The sequence below is a fragment of the Falco biarmicus genome, chromosome 3 (assembly GCF_023638135.1).
Source record: "Falco biarmicus isolate bFalBia1 chromosome 3, bFalBia1.pri, whole genome shotgun sequence".
NCBI lineage: Eukaryota > Metazoa > Chordata > Aves > Falconiformes > Falconidae > Falco > Falco biarmicus.
The window spans coordinates 43,085,550-43,105,846 of NC_079290.1; the positions used below are offsets into that span (position 1 = coordinate 43,085,550).

General features: G+C 37.7%; 2 protein-coding genes across 5 annotated transcripts in view; both read right to left on the reverse strand.

Annotated features, from left to right (window-relative positions):
• Positions 1 to 194: 194 nt before the first annotated feature.
• MCMDC2 (minichromosome maintenance domain containing 2) lies at positions 195 to 11,430 on the reverse strand. The gene is made up of 14 exons (XM_056332078.1): positions 9,629 to 11,430; positions 9,405 to 9,535; positions 9,249 to 9,308; positions 8,726 to 8,921; positions 7,654 to 7,776; positions 7,389 to 7,496; positions 6,019 to 6,147; positions 5,260 to 5,491; positions 3,384 to 3,589; positions 2,898 to 3,064; positions 2,332 to 2,508; positions 1,656 to 1,798; positions 1,007 to 1,116; positions 195 to 518 (listed from the first exon to the last, which is right to left on the reverse strand). The coding sequence occupies exons 1-14, from the start codon at positions 9,726 to 9,728 to the stop codon at positions 352 to 354; spliced, it is 2,049 nt and encodes a 682-aa protein (XP_056188053.1). The 5' UTR covers positions 9,729 to 11,430; the 3' UTR covers positions 195 to 351.
• Positions 11,431 to 12,001: 571 nt separating this feature from the next.
• Positions 12,002 to 20,297, reverse strand: part of SGK3 (serum/glucocorticoid regulated kinase family member 3) — a 61,509-nt gene continuing 53,213 nt past the window's right edge. For all 4 annotated transcript variants that reach the window (XM_056330829.1, XM_056330830.1, XM_056330826.1 and 1 more), the window contains exons 11-17: positions 19,324 to 19,436; positions 19,072 to 19,108; positions 18,871 to 18,957; positions 16,681 to 16,776; positions 15,678 to 15,833; positions 14,449 to 14,538; positions 12,002 to 13,428 (exon numbers count right to left, since the gene is read on the reverse strand). In XM_056330829.1, the coding sequence (XP_056186804.1) occupies positions 13,258 to 13,428; positions 14,449 to 14,538; positions 15,678 to 15,833; positions 16,681 to 16,776; positions 18,871 to 18,957; positions 19,072 to 19,108; positions 19,324 to 19,436 (750 nt within the window). In that variant the 3' untranslated portion in view covers positions 12,002 to 13,257. The remainder of the gene's footprint in view (positions 13,429 to 14,448; positions 14,539 to 15,677; positions 15,834 to 16,680; positions 16,777 to 18,870; positions 18,958 to 19,071; positions 19,109 to 19,323; positions 19,437 to 20,297) is intronic.

The following is a 20,297-nucleotide window of genomic DNA, read 5'->3' on the forward strand; positions in this document are numbered from 1 at the left end:
ATGAAATGTTAGATTCTAGACTCCTGGTTTGTTAGGTGTAGTCTTATTAAAAACCGTGCTTTACTCTTCACTTAACTGTGCATGAACAGTGGTAGCCAGGAAGGGAAGTTCAGGTTGAGGCTTTATTCTGAAGCCAGGGCCTCCCAGGATGAAGACATCACTCCTGCTTTCAAACAACACTGTCACAAAATGTGTAATTATATCTTGTCAGCTGTGCTTTATTCTTTAGCAAAATAGCAACTTTTAGCAACTTCTTGTCTTACAAAAATCTCAGAAGCTTTATTAGTTGGATATTTTTAAGTGCAGTCTCTCAAAAAGCTGGTTTCAAGCTTTACTTACAGAGTGGAGTTTTCACTCTTCCTTAGTGTTAATGTGAATTCCTGGGCCATATGCACCAATAAAATTCAGCAGTTCATGGTGACACTGCATGAGGTAACTATCTCTCTGTTGCAGGGAGTTTTCATCACTGAGGTCAAATGGAAATACAGGATTTGGTGGTACACAGAATGTGGACTTGCCTAAGCAAAGAAGAAACGAAGACTTAGACTAAAAGACTTTACTTTTGCCAGGACTTTGAAGGGGGAGAAAAAAGCTGACAGATTACTTAAAAATGGGTAACATTCTTGTCCCACTGCCAAATTTGTGTGTGAACAAGTGTAACTGATGTTAGATAACAACAAAAAAAAAGCCAGTTCTTGTCTTTTGTTTCCCCAGGGAGGGGAACTGTTTAGTTTAACCTGGACCATTGTTAGAGAAGCAATGCCTCAAATAAGCCAGCATAAACGAAGGAGGTTTGTTGCTGGCCTGTGGCCTAATTACACACCGCACTGAGAGACTCTGGGAAGGTCAACTGAAAGAGTTTTCTGATACCAGTCTTCAACAGTGGAAATTCTGGACTTTGATTTGAAACGAACTATTATCACAATGAATTGGTATAAAGTGTTTTCAAATTGACAAAATATGAAAACTATGTACCCAATACTAAAGACTGAGTTGCATTATTTACCATGTTTTAAAGTAAGAGATGATTCAAGTAACAAGATGGCAATCAGCGCATCTTCCTCTAGTACCTTCTTCCTTAAACTTAGTTTAGTATGAGCCTTAGACAGTGAAATCCTAAGAGATTAATACAAACATGTCAAAAATAAAGAATGCCCTGTTTCAAGCACTTCCGTAAATAGAAAAGTTAACACTGGAGTGTTGGGGTTTTTTTATTCTGCCATACTTAGCTGTGCAAACTTCCCACAAATACTGTGCAGTTATACTTGTCACTGACAAAGTACATAGTAATATGCATGACTCTTGTGCTATGAAAGCAGTGGAACTTGGCATAATATCTCTTTGATATTATATATTTTTTTAAAAAAATTTTTTTTGCTTGCATAATATGAAATGTGATAATTTAAATCCCATTTTTGTTTTTCTAGATAGATTTAATAGTGATAATTGTTTCTTCAATCACTTTTTTGCCTGGCAAAGTTCTTTTAAGGTTTTTTTCCCCCAACATCAATATATAAAATAAATGGTAAATAAGATTCTTTACACTTTTAACTTTCAAGAGTCTTGTCTAGATTTTCATTTAACAAGCTCTGTAGCAGGTTAGCACAATTTCTGTTTGGAACATAGATGTGTTTACTGTGTAAAGTAGGACATACAGAATTTTTAGTGCAGATGCTGATAATGTTGATCCATGACTAGAATCTCTTCTCACTCTGCGACTTGCAAGATAGTAGCCCTGAATGAGGTTTTCTGCGCCTGAACTCAGTTCAACAGGAAGATTCTTAGCAAACAAAATAAACTAGAAAGAGGGTATACATTTTAAGTATTTAATTGGGAAATAAAAGAAATTGCATTTTTCATACCTTTTAATATGCCAGTGGAATAGTAATATAATTTGGACAGTATATTCTATCAATAGTTTTTATAAAAACAGCTGTCACCATTCAGCTATGTGTAAGGATAGATCTCGGATACTAAATAGAATAACCTGCTAATTATACTTGGAGATATTGACAGTTTATTTAGAATGGAATATTAACTTTTACTACTGATTGTAAACTTGGAGATCTGTTCTCACATAAATGTTAATCTGGTATGATTTTCAGAAACAAGATGAAACTGAATTTATTACGTTGGCCCTTTCAAAGAACTGAAGCTAATTTTACAATCCTGTTAGTGCTAGTGGGAATATGGTGGGGGGAAAGGTAGAAAGTGAGTATTAACAGGTTTTAAAATAAGCAAACAGAATGTAAAGAGAACCTTCTGATTCCAGAAACAATATGATATTCCCAAGTATAATGCGTTTCTAAATTACTGGATAGTATTGATTACCTCCTCATAATCCTGCATTCTGAACTGCTGTGAGACTTTGTACAGCATGGCTTCAGGATTAATGGCTTTTTTCAAGATGTGATGTACAAGAGGAGAAGACAGTTGACACGAAGGAAACTCATTATATATCAAAAGCCCAAAAACATCTAAAAGGTTAGATGGAATCAAACTTGTATCCTAAAGAAGAGACCCCAAAAAAGAAAATAACTTTATTTTGGTTACTATTTTCCTACTTTTGACTTGTAGGAACATTGGTTTGTTTTCAATCTGACATGCTCAATATCCATAAATACTAATCCTGCCAGATTATCTAATGAATTACCTGTAATATACACAGTAAATTTTTGTTTGTATAGTAGTTGTCAAAAGCTATTCTGAATAAAACAATACCTACTTTTGGTAAAGCTAGCTCATTTTAGAAGATACTTGATTTAAAATCACTTAAATTGTGATGTTTTGGGAAATACTAAAATTTGACTGGTTTCATTATTTTGTAAGTTGAAATAACCATGAACACAGATGATTGATACAGCACAGTTACTGCCATAACAAGGCATGTGCTTTACCATCTGTCCAATTAAGAAGTTATTCCTCTGTATATGTTTCTTGGAGGAAGAATCCACATCTACGAAAGACCAAAAATTGGTCTGAACTGAAATAGTAACTTGATGGTCAGCCTCTTCTCCGTACTTCTTCCCAGGAATGAACACTGTTGTTGTTCTGCTCTCTATCACTAGGAAAGACAAAATATGGCCGTTAGTTACATAATTGATCTAGTTTAACTATAAATTCTAGTCACACGCACACTACTGAAACCAGTCACGATTATGTGTTTCACTGAATTGTCATGATCAATGGATCTCTGTAGCCTGTGTAGCAAATTAAGTTTATAGGACCTTGGCTTTTTGTCCCTTGTTTCTTACACAGACTCACTAAAAACAGTTTCTAGATTTTTGCAGCATTTGAGGGCCATGAGCTGGGGAAGAAACCTAGCCATGAATTTGCATGTTTGTTTCGTTCTGTCCCCTCATTTGTAGTTGGTATGAGATTACCTGACTGTAGAAGTTCAAGTTTATCCTTTTTGTATGAAGATAAGTCTCCTATGTAACAGATACCACCCTGAGCCAGCACAGCGCTGCAAGCTTGAATAGTAGCACTTCCAGATCCGTGTTTATCTTTGGACACTGAAGGAAAAATTTCACTAGAAGGTGGGTGTCGTATGCCACGAGGCAGAAGACATACGCTGTAATTCAGAAGCCTAGAAGATTAAATAATTCTGTCAGTACTTTATAATAGTATTTATATATAGTTAAGACTTAGAAACGACAACAAAAAACCTTAGCATAAAATCAGTGTCAAAACTACCTGTTTAGAGTAACTGAATACAAAGGTAGAAGCCCAAGCCTTCAACAGCTGCCAACAGGACTATTTGCCATGGATTTAACATAGAGCAAATAATGGTTTGCAATAGAAGTAATTCCTAGGAAGTCCAAGAAGTCCCATAATTTAACCCCATATTGTTAACTCCTCTTCCTATTCTAGAGAAAATTTCCCAGTGATTTAAAAGGGTAGAGGATGAGTAATCCTGGCCATCTGGGAAGAAAGGAAAGGCTGGGAACTTGCAAGCTCTGCTTGCCTGGGTTACACTGCCCCCCCTGCCAATTCTTTTTGAGAAAGCAGGTATAGAATTTCTCATCCCCTGCACTATGTACCTTGGCACAAAGAGGTTGCAAATTGTCTGGTGCCACACTCAAAGGCAACTAATGAATTTAAGATGTCAGAGAACAATTTATCCTACTATTAATACTTGGGATAAAATTATTAATTAAAATTAGTAAGCATTAGTAAATAGGCTATCATACCAACAGAAATATGATGTAGGAAATGCCTACTTTAAAAAGCTACTGACAATTAAATACTATGTATATATGCAAGATAGTACAAATGACAGTACTGACCAAGATTTACAGTGTGCAACTGTTTCAATATTTTGACATTTTGATTCTTAGAACAATCTGTGCTCCTATGATTTCTCTTTTGGAATCTTACTCTTAACTTGGGGGAAAAAAATCCTGAAGCCCACATTTTTTTCAAATTTGAACTAATTTCTACTGCTAAATTTGAAATAGTTAAAATACTTTTTTCCACAACAAAAAATATTAATTTGTTGAAGAACTCTCAGATGAAAATGGAATTCATGCTGTTTTCGAAGATGTTTTTCAAATGAAGCCCTGTTTTGAGTTGGGGAAGGAGAAAGAAATTTTGTTTAAATTAATGTAAATTTAAAGCTGGGCATATTATACTTCTCTGCAGTGTATGTGAAATTATGTTAACACTTTATAGTTGTATAAAGGGGTAAATACATAAATACAGAAAAAACATTTTGTTAAAGGCAACAACAGCTGGGTTTATGACCTATTGAGTAAAGATGTATGAGACTTTTGACACCTTATCACTATAGTGTTTATGAAAAAAAGTGATAAACATGTAAATATCTATTTACACACTGCTTATTAACTGAAAATGCTGCCAGCTGGGAAGTGGTGATGAAAAGGCTTAAAGTGACACAGGATTTGAAAAGTAGAGCCCTTTGCTCTTACCATTGCCAGCTTCTGGGACAGTCTTTAGCTTTGATTTTCGAAGAATGTCTTGTTTGAGCTCTGCTAAGCAGTGCTAGTGTTAAAATTTTACTGATATTATGAGAGTGTTAAGGGGTTTTATTATTAGTGAAGTTCTGATCTAGATTTATCACTTGAAATAAATAAAAATGTCCCAGGGATAAAAATTGGGTATTTTTACAAAGTTGGAGCCTTGTATATCCTTTTAAAATACAGTCTCTAGCTTTTCATGTAAGACCGATCTGATTATCTTTAAAAGTACTCACATTTTTAATTCTAAATGTACATGAAAAGGAAGGAATTTCTTTACCTATCAATTACTAGCGTATCACTTGTCATGATCAACAGATCCAGATAATCCGCATTTTCTTTTTCACACGTCTGTACTAGACTCAGCAATATTGCGAGTTTAAGAGTATTGTAAGTGCCTGGTGGAACAACTTCAGAAGCAAAGATATTGGCAAGGATGGCAGTAAACCTCCAGCATGAACCTGAAGTCAGTGAGAGCAGATGCTTAAAATTGTCACTGACAAAAGAAGGGCCTAGTGAAAAGAAAGTACAGGTTAACAAACACTTATTAATAAGAGACATGCAGATATACTAGAACAAATCACCATTCTAGTCTTGATACAAAATTTACAAAGAACAAATGTTTATGTATTAAGTGCCAATTCAGAATGTAAACATCTGACACTTAGTTTTACTACTAAAAAGGTAGCAGACAGGATCTGCTAAAACTGATGGGAGTACGAAGGAGTAACAAACTGAAATACCAGGTTCATTTAAGGTGTGATTTCAAAGTACCTTGAAGTACCAATGGATAGAAGAAGTTGGAAAGAGAAGTTGAAGAACTGCAGCAAATAATTATGTCGTTCCCCAACGCATGGAAAGCAGGCAAAAGACAACATTTTCAAATTACAGTAAGCATACATTTCAGACTGTAAAAGGAAAGTCCCAGAGTGGTTTCATAATCTGGACTTCCTAGATAACTGAAAACTACAAATTCTCCGGATTTTGTTCCAGAAGATTTTCCAACTTTTTTGGTCAAATTTTACTAGAACTTTCTTACCAATTGGCTTACAGAGCTGTACACTATTGACTTCTATACATGCTGTAGCTTGTAAGCCATTTTGTACACAAGCTGGAATTCCTATAATCTTGTAGTGGTTTCCTATTTTCATTTTATTGGCCAGTTCATCTAGAAATTGGGAAGGAAAAAAAAAGGGTGTGGGTGGACAACACTTGCAGATGTGTTAGGGCATAAAAAGTTTTAGAGACATGGTCAGAAAACTTTCTCACATTCTGAATGGTTCAATTTTATGATTTAAATGCAGAAAACAACAGCTGGATGCCAGGCTCACATAATGGACTAGACTAAAATGAAGCATACAATTTAATTATTTAGTGCAACAGATAAGGAAGGCATACTGGGTGAGGAAAAGTAAATTCCTGATAAAGAAAATGGATAATGCATTTAGTTCTGTGTTGAAAAGAAAATGGACAGTTGTTTGCAGGTATGCATTCCTACTCTGAAACTTTTGGTGACAACATAACTGATGGTTACTGTCCTGTAAAGTGTCAGAGAAAAGAACAATAAAAAGGAGATCCAAATTAAACAGAGTTTTAAAAGACACACAAATAGCTTTGGGAACCTCTGTATTTCTGTGCATCTTTAAAAAAAATCTCACATTTATGTTTTGGAAATGTGAGTTAGGTCCAACCAAACATGAATGTCAGCTGTGAGACCCTGTCTAACCTCATTGATCACTGAAGCCAGTCAAAATTTAACACATGCATAACTCACAGCATCTCACCATAGACTGTGTTTTATAATTTTATTATTTTATAATATTATTATTAATTTTTTTCTATTTAGTTTTCCAGAAATGAACCATATAATTCCATAGACTTTTGGAATGGCAGCGTTTGTTTTTTTTAAAAAAACAATTAATAAAAGCATTTTGGTGAGTTGTGATTTTAGTTGGATATTCACATTAGAAATTATTTGATGTCTGCAGTGCAAGTAGTAGTAGCAGAAGCCAAAAAACCTGATGAAACGTGGAAAACAGCTAGACCGAGGAAGGATGTGAAAAATGCATTAAGTTAGTACAAAACAGTATGACCAAAGGAAGTAGAAAGGAGGAAAAATAAGGTAAGGTCAGAATGCAATACTACAGAGCTGGCCAGGGGATTTTATTTAAATGAAGGTATAAAAGTAAACACAACAGTTTTGCCATGTGCACTTTTCAGTCACCTGTGTACACTGTTTAGTTACTTAGCTAATTTGATGTACTTCCCCCCCCAACCCCCCAATTCTATTGAAGAACTGCAATAAAAATTATGACTTTCACAATTTTATCCAGAGAAATGAGCCTATAAGGAAAATGCAAGGGATTATTATTCTAAAACATCTTAACAAAACTCCAAAATGCAGCTTACCTCTCAAGAAAACTGTAAATGTCTGAATCCTAAAATGTGATTTATCATTGGAATATCCTTTCAAAGCATTAAGAACTTTTGTATCAATCATTTCAACTATTTGTTTATCTTTCAAAATAAAGGCAAAGAAAAGGTTAGTTATCTTGAAAACAGTACAGCTGGGGGTGGGGGTGGGGGCTTGTTCCACTTAACTGTTTTGTTTACTTATTGTGTAAGAGAAGTAGGAAAGTAACAGATAAAAAAAATAAAACTATATAGATCCTACCACCAAGTACTCTAAATTTCACGTCTTCCTGCAGTGCTGAAGAACACATACTACACACAAAATCATTCCTCACTGTGGCAGATTCTGTAGCTCCAGGCAGATGCACTCTTATGTACCTAAACCCTTTAAAAAATAAAAACAATTACTAAACATTTAAAATGAGGACGTGGTTTTCATTTTAAATTTCCCATTAAGAACAGAAGTGATTAAACTACCGACAATGAAATTCCACATTTAGTATGTGTTTCTTCGGATGAGCATACTTTTGACCACCACGCTGTCACTAAAATGATCTGTATCGTTAATGATAAGTAGCCCACGAGATGGCAGAATTTCCGGCTGCAAAACATTCCCAGGCAGAGCAGCTTGGCCTGGCCTTTTGAGCAGCAGGGAGCAAGCCGGTGCCACTTCTGCCTGCCAGGGGATACAGATAGTCGTTATCAAATACCTGCCCTCCTAACGACATCATTATGATTTATTCTGCAGTCTCCTAACTTTGGGATCTAGCATCTCATGTATAATTTTATGGTCTCTGTTACAGGAAGAAGCAAAAAAACAGCCTTTGAAATACTTAAGGCCTAATCCTGCAATAATACAAGCAGTTCAGTAATACTACTCAAAGTAGTTCCGTAGAAGTCAGCTACTCTTTAAAGCAAACTCGTTCTATGCTAGAAGCTTTTGCCAGTTAATTAAGCATACAGTTTTGTGGTATTTTTATATAAACAGAACCACAGTTTCCAATAAACAAAGTATTCTACTACTTTAGCATTTTTTCTTGCAGATAATTATTAAATTATATTGGCAACATATCTTTTCTCATATAAACCATCTTCAGCATTAGGAAAATGAATTGCTGGCATAGCTATGCTCCCAAAACATTTAATAATGCTGAACAACCACTGGCAAGGTCCCCCGCTTTCAATTGATAAAATCATGCCGTGCTCATTACAAAAATGTACGCATAATAAGACCGCATAGGAAAACGCTGTTTCATGCTAGGTTTTTAATCTGTTATCAAAATTATTTAAAAGCTTTTGAAATAGTACTGATGTCTTTTTTCCTTTTTTACTACCTTCAGAAAATGGACAGGTTTCCTCAGTACAAAGAAATCTTGCTCCTTGTGTATATTTTGTTACAGTTCCCATTGCAATTGCTATTCCTTCAGACATATAAAATCTTTGAGATGTGTAATCAAAAGGAAATGCAGAAAAACTCATAACATAACTTGGTAAAGATGGCAAATGTGTTGGCTTCAGCAGTATGCTAATCTAACAAGAGACACAATTACATTAATACTGTATTTTTTTTTTTTTAATTTAAAACTGCTTTACTTACATGGACAAACACACAATGTGATATATAGCTATTAGAAAAAAATACTGAAATGCCTGAAGTGTAAAAGAAATTAGGTTTCCTACTAATTATCTCAAAATTCTTGCAATATGGTTGGGTGAGACTTCCAGCTATTATTAATTACAAATAATAGTACAACCAAAGGGAAAACGAAAACTGAAAAGTTAATACAAAAATAATAAATTAATACTTCATGCTTAAAAGATTTAAGATCTACATGGAGGAAAATGATGCAGACTCACCTGAGCCTCCGTCTGCAGTTGTTCAATTAACGATAATGTCTTAATAGCTATGAAGCATACCTGTGATTAAAAAAAAAACACCTTCATTTTAGAAAAGAAAATCTAGTTAAAATATAATGTACTTTTGTCTACTCTTGTTTATAAATATGTACTTACTGACTGAAATATCTGTGCAGCTTGTATGGGATTATGAAGAATGTAATTTCCAAGAGTTGCATCTAATTCAGCAATATCAGAAGGATTTATTGAAATAATGAAACGATAAACAGCATAACTTTGTTTTGAGTCTGTAGAGGCAAAAAGGATCTTAAATAAAAACAACAGAGATTTGTGTAACATTATGTATCAATTTAACAGACTATCTATTGAGTGAATAATACCATTGTATTTTCTGCAGTCGTGCACAAATTTCTGAAGGCCACCACTTCTGTCAAGGTAAACAAGGGCAACTTCCCTCATTTTCTGTATTTCATGATGCATCTTCCAAGAGAAGATCTTTGCATTCTCTATCAAAACACTGAAATAAACTGAGAAGAAATTATATTAGAACTGGCCATGCCACAGTAATAATAAAGGTATATATTAACAAAGCCATACAAAATTAAGAGCATCTCTTTTTCAAACTATGCAATTCTTTAAGGATATTTAATATTCAGTGGAAAATTCTTTCCAACAGCTGAAGCATACTACATTCCTGAAGTAATTCCTGAAGAATGTTCTAGTGTTACCTTTTCTCAGTGAATTATTCCACTGCCCAGTTCCCTAACCCATGAAATTAAAGCTTGCATTTAACCTCCCCTATATATTTTACAGCTATAATCAGCTTACAAAAAGTAAAACTTAAGCATCTCTCTTATCTGAGAAGTCTCATAGCTATTAAAAAGTGTGAAACTTGGCCACACCTTTTCCCTTTTCAAAATCTGGCTTTCCTGTGCTGATGTTACCTCCTTTAGCACTCACTTAAGGTGTTGATCTTGCAAACACTTATTTCCAGTCATGTACATCTCTGTACACAAAAGATCAGTGCTGATTCCCAAAGACAAAACTTTCACAACTACAATTTTAGTTTACAGTCTGGGTTTGGAGGCTGACCGTGCTCTTCTGTGCTGTTCTATTTGTGTATTATCCACGTCTGCGTTTTTTTAGAATGTAGAATCTCACACGTGAAGCACTACTTTGCTGAATTTAGAGTGAGAATTACTAAGGCCAAAATACTGTCTTACAGATTCTGTTCTATGAAGCGTCCTTTGTCCTCGCTGTAGATGACCAATACGAAACGCCACTTAAATCTTTAAAAACAGATTCAGCCACCTAGTAATACACAAGACACAGAATCATTGGGCTGATGAGGAAGATCTCCTGTAGGAGCTCACACAACTGGCTTCAGGAGAACAAATGGATCAACATCCTAGAGACAGGAATCTGGGTAACAGTGCAACGCCAGCGTGGCAGCAGTGTACACTCTGTCCCCCGAGGACTGTATGCTGTGGGCCGGCACATGTGGTTAGTGCCTCAAGCATCCAATTTTAAGCACAAGTTGAAAGAATTTCAAGTAGGGATTTTTTTCAGTTTCTTTAGGATTACTCCTACACAATTACTGCTCCATCCCTTGAAATCTTCAGCAAAAAAGAATTCATGAAAAACACACACATGCATGCAGATCCACCCGATCCCCCCGGACCGAGCATTCCCCAAGCTGGCAAGAAAAGGACACCAAACACGACCAGGCTATGGCCCAGGTCACTGTGCACTGACCACTGTCATCTCCTAAGCTTCAAGAAACAGCCTGACCGGTTCCATTACCAGGGTGCCCATGTCTCATCAGTGCCCCCACAGCCAACTAAGGCCACACTCCAGGGTGTGACAGCACACTGCCCAACACAGCCCTCCTGGCTTCAAGCTCCCGCCATCAGCACCCCTTCCTCACAATCCCACCGGCGCTCTCTCCAAAATACTCTCCAGCCTTCCTATACCCCCTGTTCAGTGCTGCTGTGTCGGCAGCAACGGGTACTGAGGGCGACCAAGGCTGCCCACACGGCAGCCGGGAGAGGGACCACGCCGCCTTCTCCTTACGAGGGCGCTGGTATGCCCGCCGGAGAAGGGAACGGCACCGTTTACGAGGCGGCAGCCAGCGGCTCCACAGCCGCAGGACGGGGCCACCGGCACCGCTCCCTCTCTCCCTCAGCCGGCACCCGCCGCCGGGGCGGCCGCGGAACCGCGCGCGGCGCAGGCGGGAAAGCAGCTGCCAGCCGCCCCGCGCTCAGCCTCCGGGCCGCCGCTGCCGGGGGCCGCCGCTGCCGGGGGCCGCCGCTGCCGGGGGCCGCCGCTGCCGGGGGCCGCCGCTGCCGGGGGCCGCCGCTGCCGGGGGCCGCCGCTGCCGGGGGCCGCCGCTGCCGGGGGCCGCCGCTGCCGGGGGCCGCCGCTGCCGGGGGCCGCCGCTGCCGGGGGCCGCCGCTGCCGGGGGCCGCCGCTGCCGGGGGCCGCCGCTGCCGGGGGCCGCCGCTGCCTCACCAAGCGCCCCGCGGCCCCGGCCAGGCAAACGCCACCCCCGCCCTGCGCACAGGCACCGCCGCCGGGGTCATGGGCCCGCCGCGCAGCAGGTACTAAAGGACAGCCTATTTGTAAACCCGTTGTCTCTCGTTATTAAGTACTGCCTAGTGAACTGGTGACTACTCATGAGCACCTGGTCAGCCTTCGCTCAGGTCATTTCATTGAATGTCTTTATGAACAAAAACCACAGAACATTTCTGAAGTAACAGACAAAAATAAGTTGTTATTTACAAGTTATATAATAAAACTACTACCGTGATAGGCCTTTATATACTAACTGCAGTCTTTTTTTGCATTGTTTAAAAATATTTCCTTAAACAGAAATTGTTCAGTTATCAGTTTGTCCATACACATGTATGTTTGAGAAATACAACAGCTTTTCACATTTTAAAAATTATCAGTGTAATTTACACTTCCCCGCCCCCCCCCCCCCCCCCCCCCCCCCCAATACCAAGTGAAGATTTAAAAATGGTGCAAACTGGAACACAAAGACAAGTAGCTATGAATGTTGACAAACTGTTGACAACCAGTCTGGAACATAACAGTGTTTCAAACTATAAATCCGTGAGAAAAACCTCTAAGTATTTGGCATGATCCCCTCACCACCCACCCCAAAAGGTTAAAGCAAGAGAGCCTTTTAAAGGAACAGTGATTATTGCATATTATATCTTTGGAAAAGCAGAGTTTTAACCAAAACCATTTTTAATGCAGTTGAAATATAGATGTGTTTAGCTCAGGGAGGAAAGAAAAGCAGAACACATGATCAATAATGTTACCAAACTGATCCAGTTGATTTGTTCCATCCTTGCTTTGAGTAATCCCCCATACCGCACACAATACAGTTGAACAAACAGGTGCTGCAGCAAGTGCAAGAGCAACAATCCAGTTTCATATGACCAACTTGTCAGTCTGCAGAAGTCTTTTAAGAATCTTGGTCTTAATTTATATTAACCTCTCATTTAAGTGCTAACAGGTAAATTAATGTATATTTCAAACTGATATAACAGGGAAAACATTTACCTTTTTTAAACCAGGATATACAAAAGACAATTTGCATAGTTACAATTCAAGCACAAAGTCACTGTAAATAGTACAAAAGCATTTATAAATTTACTAAATTTGCTGCTGTTTGTGCCAGTTAAATCTTAGATAGGTATGAATGTAAACTTGAAGGGACTGAGGAGAACAGTCAGTGTTTTTGCTTAAAAATATGTAGAGAGCGCTTTTTAAAGATTTTAAAAAATATTTTCTGCAGCAGGAACAAACAGTTACATCCCAAAGAAAGCCATCCAAAATGCCCAAATTCCTCCTATACAGCAGAGACAGTTTGTTCATAGGTTTCAAACCTACATACAAAACTAGGCACTAGTTCTGGAATTATGCTGTTCTGGAATGTGTCCATAACCCTAAGACTTCAGTTCACTCCAAGACTTCCAACACACTGTTGGCGTCTAACTTCCTAGGAAAACATATCTTCAGAAGGTGGTGCGTAAGAAAATCCAACAAATGCATCATCCGCCTCTAGGACACTGGCATTAACAATGTTGTAATCTGAAGAAACACAAACTGAATATGGGACCATTTCTTCTGTGAACACTGCATCAAAATTCCCAATATCATCTGGTCCAACCTAGAAAATAGAAAGATCTATCAGTTGTATTAATACTGCGTTTTAAACTTGTGCTTGTCCTTTAGTTTTCAAATTTAACCCGAGACTATTTATGTCATTCATTCTTATTTAAATACAGGAAATTTCAGGAAGCATCTCTGAAAACAGCTATTAAAGGCCTCCTTGTTTCTTTTAGGATGGAGTTACAAACCTTTATGATCTGATAAACCTTAGAAATATGAAGAAATATCTCTTTCTTAAATGACTGTTACGAAGATGCAGAAACTAATCCCCTCACTCCACCCTCAAACCCACAAAATCAAACAACGAAAAAAAACCCAAACCAAAAAAACCCCACAGAAACCAAAACCCACCAACCTGCTTCCCCAACCCCAAACCACACCAAATTCTTTCTCCCTTTTCCATCAATAAAATTTTAAGCATTAAATTCTAGCAATGGTTCTATTGTTATGAAAGATCAGCTTCCCAGTAACATGCCTAAAAAAATAAAGCATAGTAATATTTAGTCACAGAGAGAAGAGACAAGACAGCTAAGGCTTCTTCACCAAACAGAACGCAGACTCAACAAAAGGTGATCCTCGGATGTGACTTTAGGAAGGTCTTCCTCCCCACCACTCACCCCCACCCCAAGTTTTTGGACAAGCAGTCACAGGCTGACACAGTTTAAACTGATGGGAAGATCAAAATCTGCCACTAAAGCTTAATAACGACAAAAAAAAAGCAAGCAGTCTTTTGCGAAGTCTTCAAGTGAAGAGGCTATCTGTATTTTCTTCTTTGGTCTTCAGATCCCACAAAAACTGACAGTACTTTTGACAGAAATGAGCTGAAGAAAAGGTGATACATCAAACCAAGTTTTAAGTGAAAAAAAAGATAGTATCACTGCTGAAAAGCATGACCGCTCAAAAGGCCAGTCAGCACTGGGGGGGGTTCCCCTTCCTCATTCTGAAACAAGCACTCTTTGCTAATAGATGAGCCCTCAAAGGCAGAAATTTGGCAGGTATGAACTCAAACAGCACCTACCACATTAGGATTAAATGGTGGTGGAATCTTCTTCTGAAGAAGATCAGTCCAGCTGAGAGATTCAAAGAACGGGTGCTTTTGAATTTCAAGCTGCAGCAAGGAATAAAGATTTTAGGTATTTGAGAAATCCACTGTGTGCCTCGTTGTAAATACTACTTCAGACCGCATGCACATAAGGAAGTCCTTCATCAGTTTATTCAGCTAACTTTGCAATAAAAGCTGTAGTTGTAAAAACAGCAATTAAAATTTGTTAGGCTGCCTCTACAAGATAGTTTCCTTTTAAGTTCACATTTTCTGCTTTTAAGCCTTAAAATTAACAACTTTGAAGTCTACCACAGAATAAAAACGCTTTGTTAGTATCTCTGCTCCTGCCTTAAAATTGTTAATTTTTGTAAAGCAGATAGTCTAAGAATCGTCTACTTCAACATCTCTGCAATATGCCTACTAGTTACGAAGCAGCAAACAGTTGTGTTAAATGCTACCATCCTTTCATCTTGCTCCCCACTGTGAGAAAGTTCAATGTCAAGAGCCCAAATGCTCTGTTACCAGATCAACACACTACCTAACAGTAAGACTGCAAACAGAATACTATGAAGATCTCACAATTAATGGATGGAGAAGTCCTTCTAGATCATTCCTTATCATATCACACGGTTCCGAAGACATTTATACTTTCTCACATGACCTTGCAAACTGAGTTTTTGTTGTTACACTGGGAAAATATCTGCCATGATTTTAAGGCTAAAAAAAAAAAAAACCACAAAGAGCTGCTGTTTGCATGATACTAGGCTTCCTCTTTATCTGAAGGCTGGCTTTCATGTAGTTACTTAAACTGGCATTACCAGAAAATAGCGTTTCCTTTTGACTATTTCCCAGTTTCACTATGAACAGTGAAATCTGCCTTAGTACATCTTAGTGGCTACTACACCAGGAATTGTGCGTTTCCTTTGCTGGCAGGTACAGCAACCAAGCTATATTTTATATTATATATATATATTATATATATATATATTTTATATTAAATCCCACAACAATCATCTCTCTTCTATCCTCAACACCTTCCAGGGACTGACCAAACTGGCATCTTTAATGAAGAAATAAGGAGGAGAAACACAGACAGAGATAACAGAACAATCTCTACCTCCAACTATTAAACCTGTGCCATGCACATAAAGTTGGTCATGTCCCTTTAAATGAAGTAGGGCTTGATAAATTAGGACGTTACATACAAAATCTTCCCTTGCTCCAAGTCTGCATTGCCGATCTTTCTCCAAAAGTTCTTCCAGAATAGACCAGGCTGTGAGACTAATTCCTGGGCGCAGTACTAGGGGTTTATGAAGAATATTCTCGTACATCTCAGCAACATCACGGCAGTAAAAAGGAGGCTAAAAAAAGAATGTTATACATTAATTTGAAGCCACATGCAATATTGTTTCATGTGTATGATCAGTAAATGATTCTATAAGAAGTGCAAACTGCTAGCAGTGAAGAAGGCTACCTCTTCTTACGCACTGCTAACTTCTAATTCAGTTATCACCATTGCCAGATCTTTACACTTGATAGCATCTCTACCCACCTCCTCGTCTCCTAACATGTTCTCACACTCCTAAGTAGTCATAGATGCCATCCAGCTTCAAAGCTGCCATTGAACTTACTTTAAAAGAACATGAGTGGAAAAAGATACCTATCTCCCCATGTAAGGTCCTATGGGAGGAGATCAAACTCAAGAAAACCAACAGAACAGATTGTTACTGGAGTAACTACACATGACTAGAACAAGCATAGTAAGGTGGTTTTTTTTTTTTCCTAATGCTGCTTATCAAGAAATGGAAAAGCTAGGAGAAAACCTGGGAGGCCTAAGCAGAAAAGTACTTTAATTTTATTTATTCCAGTATTTGGCAAAATTTTACTTATATGCTGGGGTTTTTTATTGGGTATTATCGCTGTTGATTCATTTTACTCTCACATTCCCTCAAAGTGATGACTACTTGTCTTCATCACAGCGGATACCCAGCAGTTCACTGGAAAGTAAAATTTCAGACAGCAAGAGGCAATGAAAAATCCAAAAGAGAAAAAACAGGTGCTACATTGAGACAAACTGTTAATCCATTTAAGTGAAGTATTTCAGTATTTTGCAAAAGTTAGCATCTTTAACAACACTCCAGGGTTACTTCACATAAAGGGGGAGAGAGGAGGGAAGCAACCCCCGCCCCCCACATGTTAAGTACATACCAGCCCATAAAGCATTTCATAAAGAACTGCACCAAGGCACCACCAGTCTACTGTGTTGTCATAGGGCTGCTTTTTAATGACTTCTGGTGCAAGATACTAAAATAAAAAATAAACGAAAAAGTGTTTTAGAGCATTAGGCTAGCACGAATAAAACCTATGTTTTAGTCACATCACAGTAAACACTTTCAGGAAAAGCTGCTTCATAGCAATTGTAAGACTGCTAAGTATTTATCTTGTCCTTCAACAAACCTGGCAAATACTTCACCACCATGTGGTCATTTTCCAAGTAGGACAGCTCTTTTCCCAACTGAAACAATACTTCCCACACACTACTGTTTTGCCAAACTACTTTGCCACCTGCTATTGTGAAACTTGCTTTATATTTCAGATAGGTTGCTGCACTGTTACAGTGGCAACATCTCTCAGTAAGCTGGCTACTAGCCCTGCCCATTCTGCCACCCTAAGCCTGTATGCTCCCCACGTAGTACATAAAAATGAAAGATATTAATTCTGCCTCAAATCTACAATTCGTGACAACTTGTGTAGCATAGGAAGTTTCACTGCAAATCCCAATGAGGGCATGAGTTGTGAGTTACTGAACTAAAGATTCTTGTCAAATAGGTATCACTTGACTGACTTACGATAAACATCCAGTACCATCAAACACGGAATGACAGTGCTAACTGGTTTCCATCTGCCTTGCAAGAAATCTACTCAGCATGTCAGAGTTTATTAACCCTACAGCACTAGGACAGCTACTTCGTAACATGAGACTCTTCTTTGTGAATATGTAATATAAAGTTACTATGGCTGGATCATCATCTCAGTCCCCATCTGCAGCACACACAGTTTCTAGCCTCATAAAACAAGAGGATGCTCACTTTATCGTTCTTATCCAGATTCTGAAATTTAATTTACAAATAGATCATAGCATTGTCAGACAACAAACTCAGTTTAACTAGATCAGTATTCCTCAAACTTTCTGAGTGCCCTGTAACGCATTTGTCTATAGATAACCCTGCAAAAGCATGAAAAGAAGCTGAAGTATTTTGAACTCAACAACTTAAGCTTTTTCTAATCTTTCACAACCTCCTTTGAGCTTTTTAGATGTTGGAACTCACCCAAGTCATTCAACTCTGTGTTTAGAAACACTGAGAAGATCATTATACTTTTAGCAGGATTATGAAAGATTTTAATTAAATCTTGGATTAGAAAGACTAATACACAACTACCATGTTTAGTTCTGATATTTTTAAGAATGTGTACAAAGCAACAGCATTAGCGTTCTCTTACGTTGCAATTTATGCAAGTCCAAGGTAAGCATGAAGACTAAGCCTCTGAACATGAGGGAAAAAAGGCCCACAGATTTTCTCAAACAGATCCAGAGTTACCAGTGTTCTATATATTGCCTTTTGAACTTTCCAAAACATTCAACAAATATTGCTTCAGCTCACATCTACCACTCAGCTTTATGGATTCCTACTCTGATCATAACTACAAGTTGTCACATGTTGCCACCTGCCCACACCCTCTTATTTTTTTTTTATTTTTTTTTTTAGTTGTTTCAGCTAAACACTCCTCATTCATCTTTCACTGCCTTCAAGGCCTTTTCTGTAATTTAAAGTATGTTTATCAAATTATCAAAGCCACTAATCCTGGCATTTCAGTGAATCCCTAGTATGTGTTCAAGATTTTCAGATTCCAAGTTTTCCAGCACAGTTTCTCAGTAAAAAGACAACAGTTCAATAAACTCAGTCAGCAAGTTCAAAGTTTCACATGCATGCAAAAGTTGCTTAAGACTCACAGATATTCAGTCCCTATAAACTTACTAAAAATCAGTGCCAGGATGTGGTAATATTTGCAATCTGCTGCAGCTGTTACACTAACTGTTCTGTGCCTAGCCAGTGGCTGGGAGACACAGGAGGAAACAATGTTTGAAAAGGATTGGAAGAAGGAAGGAAGAGATCAGTTATGGACATGTGGGTACTACGTAGGAGACACTGTGTATTAGTAAAAAGGACAAACCAGATCTGCAGGAAGCTCGTCTTTGGTTTGGTTTCATGGAAGAGCTTGTTAAAAGAATTGAGATCTCCAACAGTACAGAGTATTTGATCTTCCAGATACACAAATATTAATAATAGTCAACAGTCATTAATTACTAGCCAAAACCCATAAAAGTTGTCAACATACTTCTGGTGTCCCACAGAAAGTTGCAGTGGTATCAGAACTTGCAATCCCTTCTTTACAAAGTCCAAAGTCTGTCAACACAACATGGCCCTGTTTAAGGAAGAGTAGTATTTTAAAAAACAGAACATGGTCAACATGTGGATACACCTAAGTATCAATTTTGTGAGAGAACACAGAAAACCAAAAATAATGTTGCATACTTACCAGTGAATCTAGGAGAATGTTTTCTGGTTTTAAATCCCTATTTAAAAAAAATACTGTATTAATTCAAAACAGCAGTCACTAACACAAGAGCTTCAGAGGCAAGGACTTTTATTCTTCAGCTGAAAGCTTCAAGTTTTGGTAAACTTGCTATGTTCAAGTTATCCATAAGATGATTTCATGTAGTGGTTTTTAATACAATAATTTGTCCTATTTTGAACTTCTTCAGGACAAGGATGCATTTCAGAAACTTACCTGTACACTATATTAATGGAGTGTAAGTAGCCCAGTGCACTAGCTATTTCAGCAGCATAAAATCTGGCTCTGTGCTCAGGAAAGGAACGTTCTCTTTGTAAGTGAAAGAACAGCTGTAAATATGCAAATAGTAAATAAGAACATTATGCACAAAAATCAGGTTAATAACATGCAATTTTAACAGTAAAAAGTAATTTTTTAAAAAAGTGGACAGCTAAATAAAACAAAATCAAACAGAATTGTTTTTGCTGCATAACTTTGGCATTCCTTTATTCCCTTTCTTCTCTTTTGTAGCTCAGAAATGGATAGGTAACTCAAAACACATAAGGATATTCCCCTAAAACCAAGACTAGTTAAAAGGAACTAGAGTAAACTACTAAGCTGTGAACAGAAGTCGGAAAGATTAAATCATGCAAGACAGCTTCCTAACAGAATATAACCTGGTGTCAAGTAAGTAATCTTCCATTTTTGTATATGCTTGTATTCAAAGTTTTGTATGTAAGTATTTATAGAATTGTATTTTGAAATCACCTACATGTAGATCAGTTTGGGAGATGTATATTCCAAGCTGATCCACAGAATCTCTCAACTACAGAGAGCTGTCTGGGTTCAAATAGTTTGAGCAGATACAGAACAGAAGTCTAGCCAAAGATTAAATCATAAACATACAGATTTAACTATCCTACCCATTCAAATCATAAAAATTTTAAGAAAACAGAAGTTTTCTGCCTACAAACTTCGGGAAAAAATAAAAAGCCAGAGCTTTCCAAGCACTTCATTGAAATCTGAAAGCTATTTTGAACCGTATTTTAGTTTGCCTGGAAGAATGCCAAACTAACTTGTGGCCAGGAATTCAGAGCAGAGCAAATCAGGAGCTTGCTGACGCAGTCTAAAAATGACGGTACCCTAGACTTGCCCATGTTGTCCCAACTCTGACACTTAAAGGGGTCAGAGCACCAGCTCTAGGAGCATCA

What these genes read in the sequence shown, in the direction of transcription:
- MCMDC2 (XM_056332078.1), bottom strand. Translation starts at nt 9,728, where the DNA reads ATGCATCATGAAATACAGAAAATGAGGGAAGTTGCCCTTGTTTACCTT. An exon ending in ACAGCTCTGTAAGCCAATTG is followed by an intron (nt 5,492 to 6,018) that starts GTAAGAAAGTTC and finishes TCTTTTCACTAG; the next exon opens with GCCCTTCTTTTGTCAGTGAC. An exon ending in ACTTGAACTTCTACAGTCAG is followed by an intron (nt 3,065 to 3,383) that starts GTAATCTCATAC and finishes TGTCTTTCCTAG; the next exon opens with TGATAGAGAGCAGAACAACA.